At 48.6% G+C, this 26,300-nt stretch overlaps 1 protein-coding gene across 1 annotated transcript; it reads right to left on the reverse strand.

Annotated features, from left to right (window-relative positions):
- Positions 1-6,813: 6,813 nt before the first annotated feature.
- On the reverse strand, positions 6,814-20,030 carry SHH (sonic hedgehog signaling molecule). Its single transcript, XM_036378989.2, has 3 exons — positions 19,511-20,030; positions 14,541-14,802; positions 6,814-11,035 (listed from the first exon to the last, which is right to left on the reverse strand). Exons 1-3 carry the CDS (start codon positions 19,817-19,819, stop codon positions 10,326-10,328), a joined length of 1,281 nt encoding a protein of 426 aa, XP_036234882.1. The 5' UTR covers positions 19,820-20,030; the 3' UTR covers positions 6,814-10,325.
- Between the last annotated feature and the right edge of the window lie 6,270 nt (positions 20,031-26,300).

Raw genomic sequence — 26,300 nt, forward strand, 5'->3', positions numbered from 1 at the left:
CTCTTTTTGCACATGTGGATAAGTGTTAATGGAACCTCCTTGAGCTGAATTTTATTCTGGTGTAAAGAGTGAAACTTTGAAGAAGTTTATAAAGCTGTGTCTGTATTCATCAAGAGGAAATTTGGCCATGAGTTTCGATTTTAATATGAAACATCTTCTACTGGATTTGATATTCCTGATAGCAGATGTCATTATTTAACTCTCAATAAATAGTTTTGTCCTGTCAAGGTCCATATAAATAGGAAAAAAATATCTCCAATGTATAATCTATAAGAAGATATTCCAATTTTCCTGCATATTCAGTTACACCCAAATGAAGAGAAACATTTAGGTGTATTTCATTCCTTGCTTCAGTTGATAAATAAAGTACAGGCATTTCCTTGCTAAGAGAAAAGAACACCCCTAAAAAGGAACACCTCGTGATCAGGCAAAACACTTCCCTGGTGCAAGGAGCAGCTCCAAGGAGAGTCCAAACTTGGCCTTTTTTACATTGGTAAAGCAACAATTTAGGGACCTATAGGATGAAATCTGACTTTTTTCTCATTTTGAACATTTGGGACACTTTGGTCCTACCCTGCAAGCTTCTTTAGTCCCAGGTTCACAAGAGCCTGAGCCCCAGGTGAGGAACCCATAGCACATCTCCCTCAGGAATGGCACCACTGCTGTCCAGATGTCTCCATGCTGAGTCCCTGATGGGGCAGGGGCTGCACAGACACATCCCCCTGCCCTGAGGAGTGGCAGCACCCTGCCTGTTTCTAAATGCAGTTGGTTTAATCCTGGTTTGGGAAAGGCATGAACACTTGGCACGCCTGGAATCTTGGTGGAGCACATAGGTCACCTTTGGCTGCAGCCAGCAGATCTCACAAAGCTACAGCTTTTCTTCTGCCCCTGGTATTGTTCAGCACCTGCTGGAAGCCACCTGAGCTCCTGAGGCATCTGCACTTGCTCCCTGTGAACCCTTGCACATCCACACACCCCTAAGGCAGGCCCCAGTGACTCCTGGTGTGTCCCCACTGGGGACAGTGACTCCTGGTGTGTCCATGAGTGACTCCTGGTGCATCCCCAGTGACTCCTGGTGTGTCCATGAATGACTCCTGGTGCATCCCCAGTGACTCCTGGTGTGTCCCCAGTGACTCCTGGTGCATCCCCAGTGACTCCTGGTGTGTCCATGAGTGACTCCTGGTGCATCCCCAGTGACTCCTGGTGTGTCCATGAGTGACTCCTGGTGCATCCCCAGTGACTCCTGGTGTGTCCATGAGTGACTCCTGGTGCATCCCCAGTGACTCCTGGTGTGTCCCCAGTGACTCCTGGTGTGTCCATGAATGATTCCTGGTGTGTCCCCAGTGACTCCTGGTGTGTCCCCAGTGATTCCTGGTGTGTCTCCAGTGACTCCTGGTGTGTCCATGAGTGACTCCTGGTGTGTCCATGAATGATTCCTGGTGTGTCCCCAGTGACTCCTGGTGTGTCTCCAGTGACTCCTGGTGTGTCCATGAGTGACTCCCATGAATGACTTGGGAGCAGAGTGTGGAGAGCTGTGGCTGGTTTGTGTCTGGTGCCCAGGACAGCTCCTGGTGGCAGAGCTGAGTCACTCAGACTGCACCAGTGCACAGACCAGTGCACACACTCAGGTGCTGGGGATTTCTCCTGTCCTTTCCATGAGCTGCCCAAAAACTGGGCTTTGGAAGGTGGGAGGTTCCCAAGACCCCCAAAAGTCTCAAGCAAGAATCCTGTGTTGGGTGAGTGTCAGGGCAAGCCTCCATCCATGCCTCCTTGCCTTGGGGAGCAGTTCTTGGTCTCCTGCTCTGTCTCCTGGAAACACATCACTCCTTCCCTTCCACACTGCACACATTAAGGGAGATTTCTTTCCAGGGACAGCTCTCCATGGTGCTCCCTCAGATCCCCACAGTTTTTTATCCCCACAGCACTGCATGTCCCACTCCAGATCCCATTAAGCAATGTGATGAGCACCCCTCCCATGAGCATCTATCTTCTCCCTTCCTTCCCTGGGGGAGAATTGAGTGGGAATAGTTTTAATTAACTGGGCTGTATGTGCACAGTGTTTATACCTATGCAGGCAAGGCTGAACAAGTGTGCCCTGCTCTTGGAAAGAGAAGCACTGAGGTTTGTGGCCTCTCTGAAGTTCTAATCCCTCAGTAGAGAGCCAGCCCCAGAGAAAGCTCTGGGTTTGGGCTACACTGGGCTTACCTCAGCACAGAACAGAGAGAGGGGTGAGCATCTGGGCCCAGAGCTGGTCACTCTGCAGAGCTAAGGAAAATCTATATGCACCCCACATGAGGAGCCCTGGATGAGACAGGGATGCTCCCAATGTAGCCTGGGGCTCCATGGGGAGCCTCTGCAGAAGGCTGACATGACACTTTAGGCAGGATTCAGAAGTAAGGTTAGGACACCTACATTCAGACATATTTGCAGCTCTCTGTGAGCTCTTGGTGTCTCAGCTCACTCATTAGTCTACAGAGATCTTGTCCAGCCAGACTCTCCAGCCAGCAGGAATCTCCTCTCCATGGTGGAGACACAATCAGAAGCCAAAATATTTTCTTACCCTTGGTCTGGCTAAAGCCTTGTGGGTCCTCCTTGTGATGTATGTGTGTAATGCAGAGTTTAACATCATGCAAAAAGTCATCTGTCCTCTTTTCCAAAGGTATTTAGAATGGAATTAAAAATCTGGCAGGAAGTATGCTGATTTTATAAATAAGGATGCCTAATACTGGCAGCTGTGAGATGTCTAAAAATTAAATCAATTTTTTTACAAAAGGATAAATTAAGAGGACTTTCAAATAGCCTGACTATTTGTCAGTATAGGTTTTGGGCAGTTCCTGCATTTCACCATGTGCCCACAGAGGAAATCCTCAGAGCTGCACATGGGCAGTAGCTGATGATATCTGATCCACTGTGTTTCTCATCATGTTGACCCCACAGACTGTGGAAAAGTATCCTCAGAGATGTTTTTCTGCCCATCTCTGGTAAAGCCAGGGGACAACAAGCTACTTGCTCAAAATCAGAAGAAACCCCATCAAAGGGACAAGGACCAAACCTGCTTCACTCAAAGCCTGGCATTGTTCTGGCAACTTATTTGTCTGCAATGAGGAATTTTTTTTACTTTACTGTTTTCTCCTTCCTCCAGCTATTTATAGTTTCAGTTCATAACCAGTGGTTAATATTTTCAAAGTAGTCAAGCACGTGGTCACCCACACAGAAGATGTGACTGATCCTGCTGTGCTCTCTAAAAGGTGTTGTCCATGATATTCAGGATCTTTCTGCAGGGATCACTGAGGAGCTGTTGGCAGAGGGCAGGAAAGATGCCCTGCTGCCTTGGGAAGCAGCTCTTGCTGAGTCTGCTACACTCTGCAAGGCTCTGGATGAGTTGGCAAAGCTGTTACCATCTCCTGAAGATGCCCCATGTGGGACTTTCACGGATATATTTGTTTTTTAGTGAATTTAACCCAGTCTTTTCAAGGTGCAGCTGAAAGTTCCTGAATACATGGGTTAAAACTCATTGCACTCTGGATCAAAGGCTGGTATTTCGTTCCTCCTCCTGCACTGCTGTGCAGTGACAAAGTTCCTGGTGACTTAAGTGGGAGAGAGGCTGTGTCCTGGGAGACAAAACTTAATTGAGTGTAATACCACAGGGCACATAAAGTAGGGCAACACAGTCTGACCTCATTTTGCCCATACATAACCCTGCTGACATCAGTGGGAGCTGCACATTTGCAGTCAGGAGGTGAAATGTGCCCACTCTTGGCTGCTCTGGGAAATTCTTACTGGCCTGATAAATCCTATTATTTGATGGTGCAATATGAGAGTGTTGGATACACCAGGTAAAGCTGAGCAAACACAGCTCAGCTCCCTGCTTGTTTGAAGTTGTGGAAAAACTTCTTTTGACGCTGGTGGTTGTTGGATGGAGCCCACAGTACACAGTGATTCATAATCATTTTCCTCAATGAAAGCAACCAGGTTGGTTTGTTGTTATTTGTGGGATCACATATTCATTATTTGCAAATATTTGAATGGCAGTTGGACTTTCTGATGCCTGTGAACCCCATAGCTTCCACTGGTGTTAGCACAAAATGGTTATTCACAAATACTCTGCCAGAACAGACTTGTTTGATACTGAACATTTATTACACTCCTGTTTCCAGAAGAACTCTGCTGAGTAGAAAGGGCATCATTTGGCAAAGCCAACAAAGCTTACACCCCAACCAGTGACTATTCCAAGAGAATTGTTCATGAGCAATCCTGAGACTAATATTTATTTGCATTCATTACTGTCTAATAATTAAAACCAGTTCTTACTGCTGTAGAAAACAGGATGGGGCTGACTTACAAGGAAGAGGTGAGCTGGGTGAGTGAGGCTTCAGCTCTGTGCTCAGGGCAGGCTGCAGGAGCAGCAGCAGAACTTGGCAGAGCTCTGAATGTCCCAGATTCTGAGTCTGGGATTTCTTAAAACTAATCTTGTTTTAACTCTTTGCTCTCCTTCCTCACAGAATAAATGCAAGATTATAAAGGAAGATTCTTGGTAGATGGGATGCAAGGCTGCTGTATTTAGGAAAACTGTTAGTATATTTAACAAAACCAGTTTCTCAGAGGGATGGAGCCCCTCCATCCTTGCAGACATGTGGGACCTGACAGAGGGTGGCCTCCAGCAGATTGTCCTAAGTGGGCCCAGTATGGGCTGAGGTGAGACCTGGGACCACCAGGGGCTCCTTACAGCCTAAACTGCTCCAAAAAAAAAAAAAAAAGTCCCATGAAATGCTTTAATGCTCCAAACTAGCCAAGTCCTGATCTGTATCCTGCTTGTAAATAGGTTTCCTCCACCCAGTGAAAGCCTGTGACAGGACTATGACACAGTGTCTGCCTGTCATGAGACCAAAAGGAAGTTGCTGTAATTGCACACAGATGCATCATCCACTCCCTTGCAGACAATGCCATCAAAAGTCTCAAAACTTGGAATGATCCAGCATTCCCAAGTATGATTTCCCTGTGAGCACATCCCCTTTCCAAGGGAGGCATTCTGATGTCCCAGAGGTCTGGTCCAGAGAAGCTTTGCCCCAGAGATGGGCTGAAGGGGAAGGGGTCCCTGTGCCATTCCAGGGTCCAGTGAGCTGGGCAGAGCTGCATGAAGCACTCGGTGTTCTCAGAGCATCCCTGCTCCCCTGGCCATGTCCAACCCCTCCTGCCCTTGGGCAGCAGCCAGATGTGAGTTTGGTGGCCAAGGAACCCTCCACAGTCACACCATGCAGAGCATCCCTTGTCACCTCTCCTCCCCAGTAATACAAACAGACATCTCTTCACACCAAACTGAGCAAATCTAATATTTATTTCACATTTAGGTCACAGGACATCAAACCAAATATTTTTACCCCAAACAGACTTCCTGACCTTGTGGCAAATCATCCCTGATTTGCAGTAATATTTGTCCAAAGAGATGTCTTGCTCTCACTTAAAAATGAAAGGAAGAGAAGTTATATAGGGTCCTGCACTCAGCTTTAAGGTGCACAATTGCCTGTGCACCCAAATCATCTCTGGATGCCACTCTTGATTTCACTGGAACCAGGACAAGATCATTAAACTCTTAAACTCTTATTTCCTGCATTTGTTCACTCCTTTTCATCCCTGAAAACCAAAATTATTTAAATACATAAGTCCGAACACCCCAAATGCAAAGCATTAAAAATTATATTTAACAATCTTGGCCCAAACAGTGGCTATGGGGCCCCTATCAAATCTGAGACAATCCCATTGCTTGTAAAGATGCTTTTTTTTTTAAAGATGAGTTTTTTTTCCCTTTCAGCCCTCCTGGGCCAAGGATCACATTAGCACTGCTCCTTTGAAAGCTCTGAAGGGCTCTGTACATGGAAAATTGACCTTTTTTTCAGTTAAGTTTGAACTAGTTTCAAGGCAGAAACTGCTGAAGAGAGAATTTCAAAAGCTTGAGAAATCTAGTGGTCCCTTATGGCTTGCAGTAATGAGTAAGATAAAATGCTCTTTCTGGTTTCCTTCCCCCTGTAATTGAAATAGATGCTGTACTGGGGCTGCAAAACTGCTGCCCAATTATCACCCAGCCAGGCTGATTTACATCTCCTGTTCAGCCTCAGCATGGTGGGAAATGCTCAGGAGGGCCAGTGTAAACATATTTATGTCCTGGTGGGATGTGCTGAGCTCCTAATATCAGGATAATAGTGTTATATATGTAGACATATATGTGCATATACGTCTAAAGACCCAGCTAGGCAAACTTTCTCCTGTGAGGGCACCAAGAGCTGCTGGCTGAGGCACAGCACAGCTACAGGCTGGAAAACACCTGGTTCACCCCAGTGCTTGGCTTGGATTTTAGGATGCACTGTGGATGTGATCCTCTTTTAGTGGCACATTCCAGCTTCCCTTTGGAGGGTTTGAGCACCAGGCCACTGCCTGAACTATTGGTCAAGTAAACACAGACTAGTCCCAGTCTCATTAGGGTCATTTCTCACATTGGCTTGGCTGGGGGAGGTGGAGAGGACAGGCAGCTGCTGGTGGGCTGCCCTTCAGGGCACCTCTGCCACCCCACAGAACCCTTCAAATGAGTTGGCTTTGCAGAGCCACGCAATATTTCACAGGTAAATGACAGACTGCCCACGTGGCTGTAGGTGGGAGGAGAAGGAGGCTGTGGCCACCACATGAAGCCCCACTGGCACAATTCTTGGTGTGTTTGAAGAGTCCAATACCAAATCCCACAGGATCCCCACTCTGCATTTCAATTTCATCAGGGTAAACTCCTCAGAGGTGTGCAATAGGAATGCCATCACATATCAGACATTTCAGGAAGTGTCTGTAATTTCTTTAATTATTCAGACAACAGAGCACAAGGATAATAGCTTCAAGTACATTCTTATACATTATTTTGACAGTAATAGATATGTATTTAGTCATAAACTATTCTGTAGCCACCACTATGTGTACATTTTATACAAACTATTGCCATACTCGGACCCTGAAAATGGACAGTGACATCTCCTAGATGTTTTGCACAAGGTTATGACAGTACATCCTTCATACAAGAGCTGTGGCTGTGGGTTGGATTGGCCCATCTAACACACCACAGAGGGGTGATCCTGATGAGAGGAGCCAGAGGGAGAGGTGGAATTCAGACACGGTGAGAGGAAGACGTAAAGCTGCTTGGAATAAGTGCGACGGAGAACATGGCGCAGCATTTCTCTGCTCAGTGAAACAGGCTGATCCTGGTGTAAGAGCATCTAAGCTTCTCTCACACCACAAAGATCTGAGCTCGTCTCGGCCTTTGGGTGAAGATTAAATGAGGCAATGTCTGGTGTGGTCCCATCCAGGCATGTGCCCTGCCCTGACACAAGTGTGGGCTCTGGTCTGATGGCTCTTTAACATCTCAGTTGCAATTTAGATTGAAGCCCTCCAGCCAGTGGCTTAAAGTTTGATCATTGACATCCCTAAACACCTCCACCATCCGACCTCTGGAGAAGGCACCTTCCAACACGGTCATTTCTTTGAGTGTAGAGGCCTTAAAAAATGGCAACCACCTCTCAGAGACTGGGTAAGAGAGCTCAGACACCCAGACGCTGCCAAACTAAGGCCAGACTCACAGCAGAGACTCATTTGTTCCACGATAACATTCTCACATGCCCCAAATCATCTGGGTTTGCAGCCCTCAGCACACCCCAAAGACAGGGAGGTGGCAGAGTCCAAGCTGGGGTGGGCAGCAGGTTCTCAGCACCCAGCAGGCAGTCCACAGTCCCCCGTGATGCCTCTCGTTGGGTAGGCATGAGGGTGGCTTTGTTCCTCTCCTGGTGCTGCAGCACACTGTGGTCACTCCAAAGTCTCATCACCCTGGCCATGTCCAAGCTTTGGAGGTTGGAAGTGGAGCTGGACTAGAGGTTGACAGGAAGGAGAAACCACATCCATCTGTCAGGGCTTCACACAGCAATGCTCGTGCGTGGAACTCGGCCTCCAGCTCCTGACAGCGCTCCAGAAGCTCCTGGGATTTCAGCGTGGAAGGGCATGGTCGACACTCTCTGGAGATGGCCCCAGGCAGGGACGTTCTGGGAGGCTGTGGAGATGCCGTCCATCCCAGCAGAGAACGTGGCTGTGTCTCTGGAGCAAAAGGCCTGGTGGATGAACATCCTAGACTGGCAAGTAATGGAAACCAAAGAAAAGGTGAGAAGACATTCAAGGCAAGCTCCCTTCTGGCACGGTCCCGTCGCAGACGCGCGCACACATGCACACACAATGTTTTGCAACATTTTTAAAGGGATCCTGGAAACCCTCAGTGGAGGAGCACGTGGCGCAGCAGAACCTCACTGATCAGCACCTGTCAAGGATGATCCCCTCAGGGTGGGTTGGGGCTGGGACCAGGCAGGGGATGCAGCGCTGGCCCCATCACTCAGCTCCTAAAGCACATCTCCAGCACATTCACCCATGGGTGGCTCGGGACAGACTCCTGCATTACAGCTAAGGAATGTCTTTCAGCATAAATGAACAAATCTTTACCCTTTTGTTTGTTTTGCAAAGGGTGTTTTGCTCTGTTCTCAGTGGCCCCAAGCTCTGTGCTGTTACTCAAAGCAGTCAGTGAAATCTGGTGGCTGTCTCCTTCTTCCAGCATCAGCCACATGAACCCCTCTAACTCACCAAAGTCAATGTCTCTCCCTCAGATTTCCATCTTCTGGGCACCCAAATTGAAGTCCACCAAAATCCCGGAGTTGCCAAAAGGAGAAGGCAGCTGCCTCCCTCCACATTAATGCACTTCAAAGGGAAAACTTGATTTAGCATCCTCAGAAATCAATTTTAAGAGCCATCTACAGTCTCCATTCCAGACTGGGAGGTGGACATGGAGTCGGGCTGGAGCTGGAAGAGAGGAGCATTGCCTGAGCAGGGATGGGGAGCCTTGGCTCTGGCAAAGGGAAACCCGTCTCCTGGTCGCTCGTGCAAATAAGTGAGGTTCTACTGTCAGTACAAGAGATTCCAGGTTATGCACAGATGTGATGGATTCGTTTCCTTAATTAAAGTACCAAAATTAAATGTTAAAAGCAACACATCTAAATAAAATAATGGGCGCTCATTTAGGTATCATGTTTCCTAAACCAACAAGCAAAAAGGAAAAAAAAAAAATGGGATGCACCAGGAACTCTTAGTTATTATATACTAACCAAACTGTGCATGGCACATTTTATTTCTATAAAACTATTAAAACTATTACAAAATATTCAAAAATACATTTTAGTAAATTTACAGCAGTTATTTCTCAATTTATTAATGCAAAACATCCTTTTCCCCCCTCTGTACAAACTACCATCTCCATCGTCACAGAATTGCCGCCATGTGCGCTTTTTAAAAAATATTATTTTCTAATAAACTTTTTCTGAAGTTAAAAATAACAAGGTTTCTTACGGTTTTTGCAAATAAAAAGTTTGTGTAACAGTCTCGACTTCCATGAACTTCCATGAACGTGGCCAAATGATGTTTTTACAAAGCAAAACATGGTAAACAATACAGGAAATGATGTTACATTTGCAACTATTTAAATTAAAATAATATATTCTCATATTTTACACTATTTCAAAAAACGAAATGTGATTCAGTTAAGTATTGATCTCTCAAAAAAATCTAATTTACAATTCTGTGTATAAAAATATAATTTACGGACCCCCATGAAGTTTGTCTTTTTTGTGTGTGTTTGTTTGTTTGTTTGCTTGTTTTTTAGACTTGCTGAAATGAAAGAGCAATGTAATGGAGAGATGGGAAAGTACAGAATTTTGCTTTCTGAAAGTCAGGACACACATGACATGTAGAAAAATAGACTCTGCGCAGTTTTGCTTGGCCTCACAAAATAATTTTTCTCCTGTGAGTACAGTTCACATGATAATAAATTATCAAAGAAACTATTTAAGGCTCTTGAAGGTCCGGTTCATATCATTTAAAACATCTATTCAAAATACCAAAGAAATAAATATCCAGGAGAGGAGGAAAAAAAAAACAACCAACAAACAAAACAAAAGAACAAATAAAAATATATATATATTTATAAACTAAACAGAACAGAACTTCCAGGGGTCTTTGTTTCCCTTTAAGTCTACTTTGGACTGTCCTACTTAATTATTATTATTTTATTATTATTATTTTTAAGTCTTTATCCGTGCTCTCTTTTAAAAATATGTATTTTTTTCCTTTTTTTTTTTTTCTTTTAGTGTTTTCTTTTTTTTCTTTCTTTTTTTTTTCTCTCCTTTCTCTCTCTCTCTCTCTCTCTCTCTCCCTCCGTGTCTCTGTCTCTCTGTTGGAGCCTGGCGGGATGGCGCGGGGTGCCCTCAGCTGGACGACACCATCATGCCCAGCGGGTGCAGAGAGTCACTATCCAGCACCCAGCTGCCGATGCGGTAGAGGAGCCGAGAGTACCAGTGGATGCCGGGGGCCGTGGGGTCTCCCATGGGGCACCCCACCCCGGCGGGACAGAGAGCGGCCAGCAGGGCCTGCAGCAGGCGGAAGGGAGCGAAGGCCCAGTGCGCCCAGCTGTGCTCCTCGATGACGGCGTAGCACGAGGCCAGCACGCGGTCGATGAGGATGGTGCCCTGGGCGGTGAGCGGCGCGTAGGCTCCCGACGCCTCCTCCCGCAGCGACACGCGGTGCACGGCCGCCGGCAGCAGCCGCCGCCCGCCCTCGCCCAGCACGAAGACGCGCTGGCCCGGCCGCACGCGGCTGGCGAACAGCGCCCGCCCGCTGCCGGCGCTCCCCGCCTCGGACTGGTTCTGCTGGGGCGCCACGAAGAGGAGGTGGGCGGCCGTCAGCAGCAGCCGGGCCCGGGGATGCCGGGTCTCGATGACGTAGAAGAGCTTGTGGGAGCCGTCCTCGCGGTCCAGGAAGGTGAGGAAGTCGCTGTAGAGCAGACGGCCTTCGGTGTCGGCCACCAGCACCCTGTCTCCAGGCCTCAGGTCCTTCACCAGCTTGGTCCCACCTTTCTCCAGGTGCACCGTGGCCGAGCCAGGGAAGCAACCACCAGATTTGGCTGCCACTGAGTTTTCTGCGCAAGGAGAGAGGCAGAGCAGGGTTAGAGGGCACATGCTGGGCTAGGGTACGGGAGCATGCAGGAACTTAGCACTTCCCCAGCCACCCCAACCCACCAAAAAAGTGCAGGACACAGCCAGATTCCCCTCTGAAATTCCTTCACCCTCATCTATGAGCACACCCCATTTGCACTCAGTGGGTCAAGTGAGAATCCCCTTCCTGCCAGATTTGAGTCAGTATAAAATCTCCTCTGGGTTAGGAGTTACAAGAGCGATTTTTCTCATAAAGGAAATGAGCCAAAATATTTCCACTGAGAAAACTGTTCCAGAACAAAATCTCTTCTGGAAGAACTTCCCATTTGGCTGCTGTTTACCCTGTACTGACACCTGATGCCAGATAAGTTGCAGGCTTTCAAAGCTGAGTGGTTTTGCTGGCATAAAGTTTCTTCTCTAAGCAAGTGCCTGTGCTCTCGATGCTCGGGGTCCCCACTCAGCTCTTACTCAAGGAGCAAATCTAGGGCAGCAAAAAGCAGAGGACAGGAGGAGACTTTGCCTCAGGTTGCACACAAATTTTGGCACTGCAAAGCAGCAACCCAAATTTCCCAAATCCCCCTGCATAGTGCTGCACAAGCCCCCATGCTGCCTCCAGCCTTCCCGCTCAGCATGGTGGCTACTGGGGCACATCCCACACTCACAGCACCCCTGCCTGGCATCTCCAGCACTCTGCTTCAATCCTCTCCCAGAAAAGAAAGAAACCTCTCCCTCCCCCCTAGGAGAAGCATGCTCTTCCCTGTCTCAGAGCGTGTGGTCCCAGAGCAGCCCAACACCTGTGCCAGGCCCAAGCAAACGCCTCCTCCACCTCCTCCAGCTCTTGGGAGTTACTCAGAGCTTAGAGTAGCTGTTGCTGCTTTCCTGTGCTACTGAGAGGAACTATCTCAGACTTAAAGAAAGCAAAAGTAGCAATGAGACTCTGTCTCTCTTGCAAATCATTTTTTTGAAGCTCAGCCACCTGTGGGGTGGTGGGAAAAAAGTCTGCTGTGCTCCAGGCTGATCTCTGTCTTAACAGAGGGACTTGCAGTGTTCCTAACTACTCTGTTTTTTTAAATTTTGGTTAATATCCCATAGGATGTCATGGTAGCAAGTGCTGAGATTCCCCATCCCTCCTTTGCCTTTCCCTGCTTTCTCCCAGTTACTCCCTATACCAGTTAAGAAACCTCATGATTTAGCCCCTAAAGATGGACAGATTTTATATTTTGTCTCTGTGGCTGCTACTGAAATTCCTATGATTTAAACAAACCCTTGGAGTGTCTCCTAATGACTTTCTCAGGAAGGACAGGAAGGGTGAAAATTAGACCATTATTGATTTGCTAATGACTTTATCACTTCTCCTTCAGAAATGAAGCAGCAAGATCTCCAAGGCCTCCCTCTTCAGGGAGGACATGGCAACAAACAAGCTATGTGCTTTATGTGGAGGCCTCTGCTAGTAAACTACACCTTCCTACAAGCTGGCAGTAAAGGTCTGGCTAGAGCTTTGTTTGCATATTCAGGGACTTGATGAATAGATGTAGTAGTGTAGCAGCTCTACAAACATGCCAGTGAATTGGCAGAGGTGTGAAAATCTGCTTCTTTGAGCAGCGCTTGTTTGGGTTCTCTAATTAAAATCCAATAAAGGATCAGCATTGTCATTCTGATTCATGTAATAAATGCAGACACTCTTGGAAGAGAGGACACTTCCATTTTTTTCCCAGCTTCTTTCCCCCCTTTTCTCCCTCTCCCTATTTGTTCAGGTGCAGAAACCCTATGTGCCAATTCACACACATGCTCTCCAAAAACCCAGGACCTTCCAAGCACTATTTGCACAGCAGAGCCACTTTTCCAAGGCACTCAAGACCTGTATTTGAATTTTAAATGTAGAAGCTTGCTCTAAATACTTGCTGTAGCGCATTATCAATGTCCCTTTTACCACCCCTGCCTCTCCCTCCTCTGTTCTGGTGACAATAATTCAGGCCTTGGGGGAACTCTTCTTCGCATTCCAGTCTCCTGGATCATACTTTTTGCAAACAGAGATCTAGATAAAGAATCTTCCTGCTGGCATTATGGGATTTAATCTTCTCATGAGATGCTCTGTCATGAAATGAGGTTTGGACAGTTTAAGATCAGGCTGAGAGAGTGGAATTCAAGCCTGCTCCCTTCAGCCTGCCTCGTACAGTCACACGACCCTGCCTGACACCCTCCAAATATTGCCCCCGAGTCCTTGTGTGCCGAATCTCAATGAGCAGCTTGGGGTGGCTCCCCTCCTGTGAAACACCCCTGGGGTGGATTAGGAGGTGCTCCTGGGCTAAGGTCACGGCGCGCCACAATCGGACACCTTGCGCTACAAAGCCCATCTTGGCTATTGAAAGGGCAGTTTCAGATCTGCACGCAGCTGACAGCTTTGCAGGGCCTCTTTTCGCCTAGAAAGGACCCAGGAGCTGAACAAAAGCAGTAGCAGACTCTCAGGACAAAGCCCACATGGGCCAGGAGAGGTGCTCAGCCCCTGGGGAGCTCCGGGCAGGAGTGGGGGACGTGAACCCCTCCTGCAGGTGGGCACGGCAGGGCTGGGCTGTTTCCCTGCCGAGGGGCTGCTGGGTTTGAAGCAAACAGCTATATTTAAAGAAAGCCCATTATTTTCTTTTGCAGCCAAGTGTCTCCTGACACATCCAGCAGGTTGTTGGGCTAGGGTATGCTCTTAAAAGGAGCTTTCGATGTCATACAGCTGGATGGAGGGAGGCGGTGGAGCTGGGGGCTGTCACTCGCTGACAGATTTGCTCCACCAAAAAACGTGTCAAGTGTCAAGAAAAGAAACTCTGCGAGTCGGGGATTTCTTGCGAGCTGTTCCCGAGTTGAGACAGCGTGTGGCGTTGTAAGCACAGGGGAGGGGAGGAAAAAAAATTATGTGTATGTGTATCCCTATCTGGGAATTTCCTAGCGGCTACCGCTGAAGGAGGCTGGGGACCACGTTACTTATTTATTTTCCTGGCCGGCTCCCACTCGGAGATTAGCGCTCACGAGTAAGGCGTGCAGCCAGCGGGGCGGCTGGAGACGGCCACGAGTGTTTGTGTTGAACATGCTCCTTGGATGGGGAAAGCATCAGACCCCACGGGGGGAGGAGAAGGGTGTATGGCTGCGACGCAGCTCTCGTGGGGAGGCTGGCCAAGCAAATCACCCAAATAAGAAGTGCTGTGAAAAACTGCTGCAGCTGGCTGGGCTTTGTTTTTTCCTTCCCCCTCACTCTTTCCTTCCCCCCACCTCTGCTCCGACGGGGTCACTAAGAGGAGGGAGGAAGGCCGGCTGCGCCCCCGGGGCTTTGCTCCCATCCCCGCGGGAGCGCCGGCGGGGCAGGGCCGGCCATGGGGACCCTGCAGGGAGGAGAGGAGGGAGCCCGGCAGCAGAGACAGGTCACAGAAGGCTCTAGGGCGCTGAGTTCCTGCCCTGGGATGTCTCCCCACCTCGGCACGTCCCTGGGCAGGCTGCCCGCCTTACCTGCTTTGACGGAGCAGTGGATGTGCGCCTTGGACTCGTAGTAGACCCAGTCGAAGCCAGCCTCGACGGCCAGGCGGGCCAGCATGCCGTACTTGCTGCGGTCCCGGTCCGACGTGGTGATGTCCACGGCGCGGCCCTCGTAGTGCAGGGACTCCTCGGAGTGGTGGCCGTCCTCGTCCCAGCCCTCGGTTACCCGCAGCTTTACCCCGGGCCACTGGTTCATCACCGAGATCGCCAGAGCGTTCAGCTTGTCCTTGCAGCGCTGCGGGGATACGGGCAGATAGGAAAGGGTCATTGTGGGGGTGCTGCAGCCAGGGGAACACCCCTCCTTCGTTATCGATACCCCCCTGGGCCGCATCCCGCTTCCCTCTCCCGCCGTTCCTGCCCTCCCTGCCAAAAGCGCCCCAGGATGGGCTCAGCCAGGTCTGAGCATCTTCACCTCCCCTGCAGCCAGGGAAGGACCGGAGGTAGGTGAGGAGGGGGAGAGTGAAACCTGGGGACACGGGATGAACAGAGGATCAAACACCGCGAATATCCACGGGGACGGACCTTCTCCCTGCCCTGGCACCTGCTGCGGGGACAGGGGGACCCCCCTCTGCCGGTGCTGGCCGATTCAAAGCCAGCTGCACGGAGCAAATTCCTACCGCTAAGTGCCCTGTCCCTTCCCGAGAGCAAAGTTTCTGCCCAGAACAAACACTCGCCATATATCTCAGAGTCACGGATTCCCCCCCGGAATGTCTCTGCGGGTCTTTTCAGCTTAATTCTGTGTTGAAAAGGGTATCAATACATGTTAACAGCCTTTATGTGCTGGAGGGAGGGGTGTTTTTTTTCTTCTCTCCCTTCGCCCATCACTCATTAGAGCCCTCAAAGCTGCATGGGCTGGGAGCATTCACTCCGCTTCAAACATACATCGGCGCTCGCCTACAAAGCCGAGCAAATCCATACAATAATATAGCTCTTAGTGGGAAGATGAAAAGCAAGGGAGGGCCAAGGAGGGAAGTTAAGCGGAGCAGGGATGCTATGCAAGCTAGCAGCCCCTTTGTGTGGAGTGAAACCCTTCCAACTCCGTGGAGAAAGTACTGCAGGGTTTTTCATTGACCCTCCAGAGCCACCAGCCTTCCCTGGGCTGAACTGGGCCCAGCAGCACGAGGAGCACGTAGGGATCGAGTAATGAGGCACACAGGACAGGGGAAAGTGAGGAAAAGAGGTGAGCTGAAACCCTGGAAGTTTTGGGGATATTCCCATCTTAGCCAGGCGGGGAATAGACACAGTGGCGACAGGAGAGAAGGACTCTCAGCCCAGCAGAAACAGGAAATCGGCACCGAAAGCATTGAAAAGCACTTGACTAAAGGTACAGGGTTAGAAACGCACACGTTGCCAGCTTTCTTCCTCCTTTTTGAGAGGAAAACAACTCAGGTGCATCTACCCGACATTGTTCTCCTGATGCAAATTGCGATGTGGCTGTAAGCCACGGCGGGATGCAGCAAGCTGCTCTTCCCACACTTTTGCTGGCCTGACTGCTATGCTTGGCCTTCTGCAGGACCATTCTCCCCAGTGTGCTCACAGCACAGCCAATAAAAGACCACAAAGTCCCAGGAAGGCAAAGCCCCTCCATTACTCCGACGACGCTACTTTTAGGGACGTGACAAGGTTGTTTAGCAAGGAAGTTCCCATGTGTTCACCAACAGCCATAAAAGTGATTCCAGCAACACACAGGTTGATATAAAGCGATATAAAAGTCCCCGAGAGATATAAAACACACTCACGAGCTCACTTTGGACTCTCTGGCCTACCGTTTTATGGAGAGAGACTGGTGTTTGGGTTTCGGCACCGTTCCCGGCAGCAAAGTGCAGTGGTACAAGGAAGTTGAGTTTGATTTATTTTATTTTTTCCCTCTCTCCCTCTCACACCTGAGTGGATAGATACGCTCCATCACTGATTTACAGGGGAAAGGGGGAGAAGGATCAAACGTCTCAGCTGCTGATAAGGCGACAGCACTGCGCGACACGGCGATGTCGTGCCCCGCACGGGAGAGCGGGCGCGGGCAGGGACGCGGGCAGCGCCGGGGGGCTCTGGCCGCTCCGGCCCTGCCAGCACCACTCCCCGGCTCCAGGCGAAATAAAGAAGAAGAAACGGCCTCCTAAAGGACTTTTCTCCCTTTTATACAGCCTGAGCTGGATTGTCAGAGTCAAAAGCCGTGAAGCCCAGACTATTTATTAATTCATCGGGTCGTGTGCCACAAATCAAGCCCAATTCTGTTCAGCCACCGTGAAGCTCAGCAGGGCTGCCTCCACTAACGCTTTGTGTGGAGGCAAAGTTGTTCAACAAGCCCTCTCCTGCCAGCTCCTAATCTCTTCACAAATGAATTGCTTGAAGGAAACACTTAACAGGTACCTGTCAGTGTAAACAACCTGGTGGGCTTCCTAAATGCCAAGTTGATCTCTAAATTCCTCACATCGCGCACTGGTTGTGTGCCTGCATTACACGAGATTGCTATTTTATTTCATACAAATTCCAGCTTTATCATACTGACCTGGCCTCCTTATCTCTCTCCCCAATCCAGCCAATGGCCGGGGTGGGGGGGGAGGAAAGGGAGGAAGGGGGGAGCCCTTAGCAAACTGCTGGTGTCACCTGCAAAGTTGAGAACCTGACTTACCTACCTCTGTTTGCGTTCCCCCCCACCCTTCTGGAGTTAATATTAACTACCGACTAATGCATTCGGCAACCACTCTGCAAGTTTAACGATTCTGTCCATGAAAGATCTCTCCATGGTTGAAGGGCTCCCGAAGCCGGCGTTTAAAGGCTGGGATTTAACGAGAGGTTGCCGGCCGAGCGAGAGAGGGAAGGAGAGGAAAGCAAGGCAGGGAGGCCAGCGGCAGGACCGCACCCCGGGCCGCCGAGGACGCGGCCGTGCCCGGGCAGCGGGGAGCGAGGGCAGGCAGTGCGCTCGCTGCGCGGCCCCGCTCCGCTTCCCCGCTCCCTGCCCGGCCCGGGGTGCCGGAGCCCCGCTCGCTCCCCGACCTCGCTCCCCTCTTTGCCGCCGGGTACCCGGCCCTGCGGCCTCCCCGGCCCCGCCGCTCTCAGCCCACCTCCCCCCTTTGTGTCTAAGGCACGGGAACAAGCGCTGAAGGAGGGGGGGGGGGAAAGTATTTGTTTTCGTTTCGTTCGTCTGAGGGAAGTTGACAGAAGGTCAGGAGTTCAGACGCTGCCAGCTTATGCAGCGGGAGCGGCCAGCCGCGTAGCCGGCGCGGCGTGCCCCGGGAGAGCCGCGGGGCCGGGGTCAGCCCGCAGTCCGCCCCCGGCCCGCAGCCCACCGCTCCCGACCGTGCCCCGGCTCCCCCCGCACCCGCCGCCCCGCTCCGCTCCGCTCCGCTCCGCTCCGCCGCGCACACGCACCGGCGCAGCCGCGCAGGGAGGGATGCGCCGAGCCCCGGCGGGAGCCCGTCTCCCGCGGAGCCGCCGCCGCCGCCGCTGCCGCCGGGCTGCAGAGGGAAGGGTGAAACCCGAGCCGCCGCGATCGATACGCGAGGGGAGTAAGTGGAGCTGAAAATGCGAGAGATGCGGCTCCGGAGGCAGCGGGGGCGGAGGACCGCGGGTGCGCGGAGGGGCGCGGGCCGCGCCCGAGCGGGGACCGGCACCCGCTCCTCTCCGCTCCGCAGCCCTGCGCGGGGCGGCGGCGGCGGCGGCGGCGGGCGGAGGCGCCGCCGCGCTCCGAGGTGCGGTGCGATTTAAGGTGGTCGGGAGGAGATGGTGGCGGCCGCCGGTCCCTCGCCCCGAGAGACCCGGCAACGTGCGGAAAATCAGGCCGAGGAACGGGAGAGTTTGGGAAATTCCACCCCCCACCCCCCCTTCCCCGCGTCCACTCCCCGCCTAGTCCTTCCAGGCGAGTCCTGCTCTAGCACTGAAGGTGGGGCTTAAATGTATTAATATTAAAAAAGCGCTGTTGACCTATATTTGGAGGAAACCCATTTCCAGTGTCTAGATTGCATGTAGTTTCTGAAACTCCGGGATTAGCAGAGCAATTGACTTCGCTGAGCTCTCTGTTGAGCATGAATTATAATTACGAGGTGACTCGGAGCGGTTCTCTTTCTCTCCCTCTTTCTCTCACCTTTATCTTTTTTTTCCTTTCTTTCTTTTTGTTCATAAAATAGTTCCGCAATCCGATTCCACCCGAAATCCAATATTTACCCAGTTGTAAACCTTGTGCCATCAGATTTTTTAAAACAGAAGGTGATGCAATGCCGATAAGTTGCAAGTCCCTCCCCTATGGAAGTACCAGAGCATTGGCGGCGAGCATCCTTAAAGAAATATCAATATATTTACGCTCTGATGGGCACAATTGCAAATGATGGTATTGCAATACGAGCTATATAATACGGAATCAGATGAGGAATGGTCGATCCGGCTTCAGCTGCCTTTTGTGAGTGCACGACTGCATGCCTACTAAATTTAGAATATGCTCGCGAGAACAATAATAATAATGAAGGTTAAAATGAAATGAAAAGAAAAAAAAAGAGAAATTAAATCAAATATATAGAGAAAAAAATCAAGTCAGCAGGCGCAGCAACCGCGGACTACGTTTGTAATAATGAGTGGGTGGCCTGGCGGTCACTATACACTTGGGGTCCTCTGAGCTGTATGCAATTCGTTTGATCAAAGTGCATCCTTGGGGACAAATGCAAGCAGCAATCTCTAACCAAGTTACAGGGAACGCCATGGCACGGTAATGACTGTAAGTATCACACAGATTCCCCCACCAAATATCGACACAGCTCCAGCTCCAGCCCCGGCTAACTTGGCCGGATAGATGGTATTTACATTCAATGGGGAAACTAGTCGAGTTTGGAGGGGCGGGGGGAGGAGGGGGAGAGGGAAAGGGGGGGGCTTTCAAAAATACTAAGACAGATGCGTCCTTTAGGATTGCTCAGAGAGGTTAACAAACACAAATACAGGTATCTCTGTGGCTCTACCTGAGTCATCAGTCTGTCAGCTCCCGTGTTCTCTTCATCCTTAAAAATAATGTCAGGGTTGTAATTTGGGGTTAGTTCTTTAAATCTCTCGGAGTTTCTTGTGATCTTCCCTTCATATCTTCCACTGGCCCCTAGGGTCTTCTCTGCCACATTGGGAATAAACTGCTTATAGGCTAAAGGGGTCAGCTTTTTGGGGTGTCTCCTTTTTCCAATGCCCCTGCCTGGTCCACAAGTCAGCCCAGAGGAGACTAAAAGAGCGCAGATGAAGCCCACCAAGAGAATTCTTGTCAACAGCAGCATTTCGTCCATTGAATCCAATTACTTCAAAGCTCTCTGTGCCTATCCCTGGCTGTCTCTCTAGAGCTCTCTCTCCTCCTATGTCCTTGTCTGCTTTCTGAATCGTATACTATCCACCGATCCCTAGCAAGACAGGTGCTGGAATGGCAGGCTTTAGGTCGCTGATAACGGAACACATCGGAGTTTGGTCGGGAGACAGCAATCGAGAGACAAAAAAAGGGTCTGATTTTAATGGTAGCAAAGCAAGACGCTAGTGAGAGGAGTCTGCCTTTAGTTCTATATTATAGCTGCCAGGGCCGAGAGCTGATTGGCCAAGGCGAGGCAAGCTTGTCTTCTGATGTTAACCCTCAAAAAGGCAACAAATTCTTGAAAGATTTTTTTTTTCCTTTTACCTGAAGGGCTTGGAGCTGAGAGGGGTGGAGATCGCGCTTTCTTGGGATAACATCAATTACACGCTTTTTTTTTTTTTTCTTTTTTCTTGCTTTTTTTTTTCCTTCTTCTGTTTTTTTTTTTTTTTTTCCTCCAAAAACTTTCTTGGCAGAATGGTACATTTGTCAGCAAGAGGAACAGATGCCTCTCTGAAAAAGGGGAAAAAATTAAGATTAGCAGGCTGCTTCAGTGCAAATCAAGTTTCTAAGGGCAGTTAAATAAAATGCCGAAATATCGGGGAGCCGTGCAAATAGGAACACACTTGGGTAATATTAACGCCCCGGGGGGGAATAATGCCATTTCAGAGCGCACCCACCTAAATGGCTTTGTAACAGGTTTCTTGCCCCTGAAAAGGGAGATTGCTTTCCCTCCCAAAGACATACATTTTTAAACACACTCGCCTTTTAGCTGATAAATGACCACTTTAACAGCAGAAACAGGTCTGATGCGAAGCGGCAGTTAAATGAAGTTAGTGTGTCTGTGTATCACACAACTGCAATGTGGCACTTTTTTTTTTAATAAAATCAGGACTATCACCCAGTTTAAAATAACGTTGTATCTTCGGAAGTGCACGAATAGTCAACTGATTAAAAATAGATGGTCTCCTGAGCACGCTGGGGCTATATTCTTTGTTTCTTTGGTCAAAGTCGGAGAGGAGCGTTTTAGACTCTTACACCTCCTTGCGGGGTGTCATTAAGTTTTTAAGAAAAGCATAGTGTTGAAAGCATCCGCAAACACAATTAACAGAGATCGATCCAAGCAAAGTGAATGGAAAGGGGATAAGTTTAATGTTAAATTAATTGTTATCTCATGCAGCGTGGCAAGTGATGTCTTTATCCCGATCTCCAAAAGCTACTAATCAGACAAAGGTGTTGAGAGACGAGCAAAATTGCAGAGATGAGGCTGATAGAGCAGGTTAGACAGAACAGTAGAGTTCCATATGAACAAACACTTCTCTGCCTGCAAAGTGCTCATTTGCTTTTGGTCCTAAGAAAATACAATTTGTCCTAGGATCTAGAAAGTTGCAGGAGTTTTTTAGGAGTTCTTAAAAATTCCAGGACGGTGTGCTAAAGTAATTCAAAGTCCACTTTCTCAGAAAAACAAAACACATCCAAAAAAATAAACTTTATTTAAGTTGTGGGGTTTAAAAAAGAAAAAGAGACAGGAAAAGGGAAAAAAAGAAAGAAAAAGAGCTCTTTGGGGTGAAAAACTAGATGGAAGTTTTCTGGTCTGTGACATTGAGCTGAATAGTAATCAACTTAAACCCTGAAAATGGATTTTAAAATCAGTTTTTAAGTGGTAAAAAAGTTGTATATCCGTAAACTGCAACAAACAGGTCAGCACGGACTTTTCAAGAGACAAAGTAGTCTTTTCAGGTAAACTTTAGAAAAGAGGCAAAAGAAGTGGTCCGAAGTGGTCTCATGCCGACTCTGACTGGTGCTCTTTCATCTTTCTTAGACTATGCTTTTCTTCTGCTATTTATGTTTCTTTGTGGAGTTTCAGTGAGTCGTCAATTTCTCTTTCCGACCTTTAAATTGAGGAGTTTTGACTTGGAAATGGGTAAAAAGTTAGAAAGTCAGTAGCTTGGCTCCTGGGTTGTTATCAACCAACTTAGTTGCAGAAACAAGTTGTATAACAGCTAAATACCTGCTTCATGCTATTAAAAAACAAACTTAAGTTTTATCTCCCCGTCTGCGTGCATGCGAGAAGACAGATACAAGGAATATATAATTTATACAAAAGAGGGTATGTTCTTTTGATGTGGTTGCCTAAACAGCATGACTTGATATAACAGTTGATTAAACAGCGCCAAGGAATAAAAGCTATTCTTAATGGTGTGGAATACTGCAAAACTTTTATCATCCCTCTTACCTTGTCCCCCTCCCCATGGAAAGAAGATCGATATCCCAGGCACTAGATGGGTGGACATCGCAGTGAAGAAGTCTAGAGAATAAGGACAAACTCCCTCATTATCAGATTGCCATATGTACAAAGCAGTCACCCAAAGATTAACAGGGAAGGAAACGCAAAGAAGGAATTAATTAAATGCAAGTAATAAATGCGCGGGGGGGGGGGGGGGGGGAAGGGAGAAATCAAGAAAAGTTGTAACTATGGGAAGCTCGAAATCCCCCTCCTATCAAATTAGATGTGAAAGAAAGCAGAGCTGGGGGAGCGGGGAGGCTCTGCTCAGCTTCAGCGCAGGCTGGAGCTGGCGGCGGCCCCGCCGGGAGCCGGGCGGGGGGAGCCGGGGGTGCGAGGGGGACACCGGGGGAAGCCGGGGGGGAGCCGGGCCGGCGCTCCCGCCCGCCCCGCCGAGCCTCCGGGATGCGCCCTGCCTCTCCTCCTCACCAGGAGCTTTTCTTCTTTCTTTTTAATTATTATTTAAATGCCACAGCTTCTGGGAAAACAACAGCCCCCGAGTCCCCGCTCCGCGCTGCCGGCAGCACGGGGGGCGGGGGTCCCGGCCCTGCCCCCGGCCCGCCGGCCCAGCCCCGGCCCCGGGCTGCAGGGAGCCCCGAGCCGAGCCCTGCCCGCCCCACACCTCCCACAGCAACGCCCCAAAGCTGCAGCAGCCCCCGGCCGGCACCGACGCCTTCTTTGGAGGGTCCAGAGCCCACAGCCGCCACTGTCCCCATGGGCCCCGGGTCCCGCAGGGCTGCCCAGCGCGAGGGTGCCGGGGAGGCCCCTGAGCGAGGCCCCGCCGTGGAACTGCCCCACTCCGCTGCCCTGCCCACAGTGCCAGGTCCATCGTGGAGCTCCTCAGCAGCCCCCAAAGCCCTGCCGCAGTGCTTGGGTCCCTGGGTCATCCAGACCCTCATCCACACCACAGTCTCAGGAACATCCACTACGGACCCCACTGAGTCCCAGTGCTGGCACCCAGCACAGCCCCATGGCCCTGCACTCCTCGCTGACACACAGGCTCTTCAGGGGCTCAGCCAAATACACTGAACCTCCCACCGTGGTGGAGCATCCACTATGGACCCCACTGAGTCCCAGTGCAGGCACCCAGCACAGCCCCATGGCCCCGCACTCCTCGCTGGCACACAGGCTCTTCCAGGTCAGCCAAACCCACCGGGAGCTCCCACTGTGGTGGCCTGGATGGGGCCATTGCCAGCACTGTCCTGGGCCATCCCCACCCAGCCTGGGCCGCAGAGGGGCACTGATGGATGCACCCAACCCCCAGACAAGCTCTTTGAGAATCAGACGTTATTTACCTTCTTTTTTATGAAATTTGGATTTGCTGATGGCTGCAGGTTCTGCATAAAGCTAAAGAAGGGTTCAGACTGTGCAAGAGACTTGCTCATTGACCATTTGAAGTTTCCAGATTTTCCTTGTACTGATATATTTTGGCTGATGAATCTCAAAATAGAGAAAACTACGCATGCAAATGCTGTGTGACTTTTAACTGGATCTTAGCTATTTATCATCCTCAATAGCCAACATTTGCCCTCATGCTTATTGTATAATTTTTAAAATAAATTATCCATTTTTAGAGCATGAAGGCTTCACTCTTGTAGCATCTTTGCACCTGTGGCGCTTCCCAAGAAATTTGGGATCGCGGCAATCATTTCCAGAGAAGCAGATCATTGATAACTTCAGTGAAAACAGAGGTTATACTAGAGTAAAACTGGTGTAAATAGAAGGACACTCAGGCAGGATTTTCACCTGAAGTTTTGTTTGATTCTTTTATATACCCCACCCTCCTTCATGGCAGTGTTAACCCTTTTTCATTAAAGAATCAGTGCACATCCCTGTTGCCCATCCTCCTCGTATTGCAATACCTATCTTGAAAATCAGCTTAGAAAATTCAGTTCAGAATTACTGGCTAGCTGGCAACTGTATAATGACAAGCAGAACAAGTCTTGTTCTTTGGCATTTTCTTCCAAAAACCCCAAAACCCTGGCACCAACAAGAAAAAAAATTAAGCTTGTAGTTTTCCACACATTTTGGTTTGACAGTAAAATTCAGGGAACCATGCAGATGAAACCTGGTATTGCTTTGCTGTGCCCTTAGTCTGACATTAGTCTGTGAGCATTTCTGCTACAAGAAAAAAAAAAAAAAACATTTTGTGTGTATGGAGAAGTAGAAAATATTTGCTTTCCAGAATAACTGTGCATTGATTTTGCAGTTTTTATATCCATTTGCTAGTGGATTAATGCTGATCATTGCCTTGGATATGGTCAATAGAGCCTTTCATCATACATGCAAAAATTTTTGTAGGCAGAATGATTCATAAGGCATTGTTATCTAGGTTTTGTTTTGTATTTGCTGTTGAACCAAACCTTAAAGCAGAATTTCCCACAGGTTTCCTTCTGTCTTCATCAGGGCAATATGTAATGTCTGATTATAGGTTTATAGAGAAACCCTTACATTTCTCTTTTAGGTCTTTTCATTTCTCCTTGAATAAGCCAACAGTTTCTCATTCCAAAAGTCCCAGGTGAGAATGAGTATAATTTTTTTTTTTTCCTTCTTGGATTGTAATCCGCATCCCTTTTGCAGTCACTTCCTTCTGGTCATGAATGGGGAAAATCCCAACCGAGGTGTTTCTGTCCACGGGGACGGTGGGAGGGAAGCAGCCACTAGGGGAGCTCGATGTTGGGAGTAACCAACCACCTTCCTCACGGCTTACAAAGCTTTTCTGCAGTAGGAATTTGAAAGCAGGTGTTAAGTTTAAAAAAAAAAAAAAAAAAAAGGTAAAGGAAAAAAAGCAGCAACATACCAAATGGGCAAGTTTTGGAGCTTTATTTTTCAGGTTTTTTGTAAGAGCTTTATAGCCAAATATCCAAAAATGATTTTCTTGTTGTTCTGTCCATTGAATTGTGAGGTGAGAAATGGCCACAATACATATTTCTTAGCTTCTGATAGCCCATAAAATGAGAACATACTGAGATGAAGCTGCTTAAGCAGCAGCCATGAGTACAAGAATATCTAATGTTTAGTCCCAGTTGTAAAGTTGACTTGCTTTCCTGGTCATTGGCAGGTGACTTAGATTCAAAGTTTGCATCACAATAAACATTGCTAAGAATAAACTTTCAAAAGAAATTGTATCTTTCTCTTGTTGTCCTTGTTATAAAAATTGTTGACTGGATTATTAATGGTTTGTATGTTAATTTGGGTTTTGGTTGTTTATCTAAGGAATTTATCTGGGCAACAGAGTCAATGATCATTAGAGGTTGTGGGTGTATGAAGAGCCAAAAAAGATCTTTTTCTCCATGCAGATCAATACCAGCAGGTTCTTACTTGGCTGTCTTTGGGTCCCACCTATCCACAAATGTAGCTCAGTATAAGGAAGCTGTTTATTGTAAGAGACTTACTCTCATCTTTTTCAGTATCAATGACTCTGGAAGCTAATAAAATGTTTAGTGCAAATAAAGAGGCTATATTTAATATGTATTAATACTCCCCAAAAATGGTTAATGGAATTATTACCTTTTAGCAAGATGTACATTTCAATGTACGTTTTTCTTTTCAGAAAAGAAAAAAAAAAACACGGATACATAAAAAGCATTGGGAAATGCAAGTAACTCTTGGCTGTCTGACTTGCACAGTTGTGTTTCAGGGAAAAAGTGCAGAGTCATATTTTGGAATATCGAGTGATAGCGCATCTCCCCCTCTGTGTGATATGACAGCCAGACAGGGGATGCTAAGAGAAACCTGAAGGCATGAGATAAATTCAAACTTAACTTGCTGGCTCTTGCAGTGTGAGGTTGGCTCGTTCAAAGTACACAAACCAACAGACTGGATCAAGGCTCTCTGTTTGGGCAGAGATCAGAAACAAAGCTTGCCCTCTAAAGTCCACCTCATAGCCAGATTCAGCCATGGTAACCACTGTATTCACTGGTCCATGGTAGCAGGAGAGGTATGTGCATGATTGTCTTAGTTTTTCTTGTTTCCTTACATTTGCAGACTATTTTTGAGCATAGTTTACATGTTTTCTTTCTTTTTCCCTGGCATATTTACACCCCAGCTTTTTAAAACGCTTTGTTCATGCCAGTCAGTTTAGCAATGCGCTTGTTAAAACAGTTCCTAATATATTGTATATGACTGAAAATGACTTAATTGT

The sequence above is a fragment of the Molothrus ater genome, chromosome 1 (genome assembly GCF_012460135.2).
Source record: "Molothrus ater isolate BHLD 08-10-18 breed brown headed cowbird chromosome 1, BPBGC_Mater_1.1, whole genome shotgun sequence".
NCBI classification, from domain to species: Eukaryota; Metazoa; Chordata; class Aves; order Passeriformes; family Icteridae; genus Molothrus; species Molothrus ater.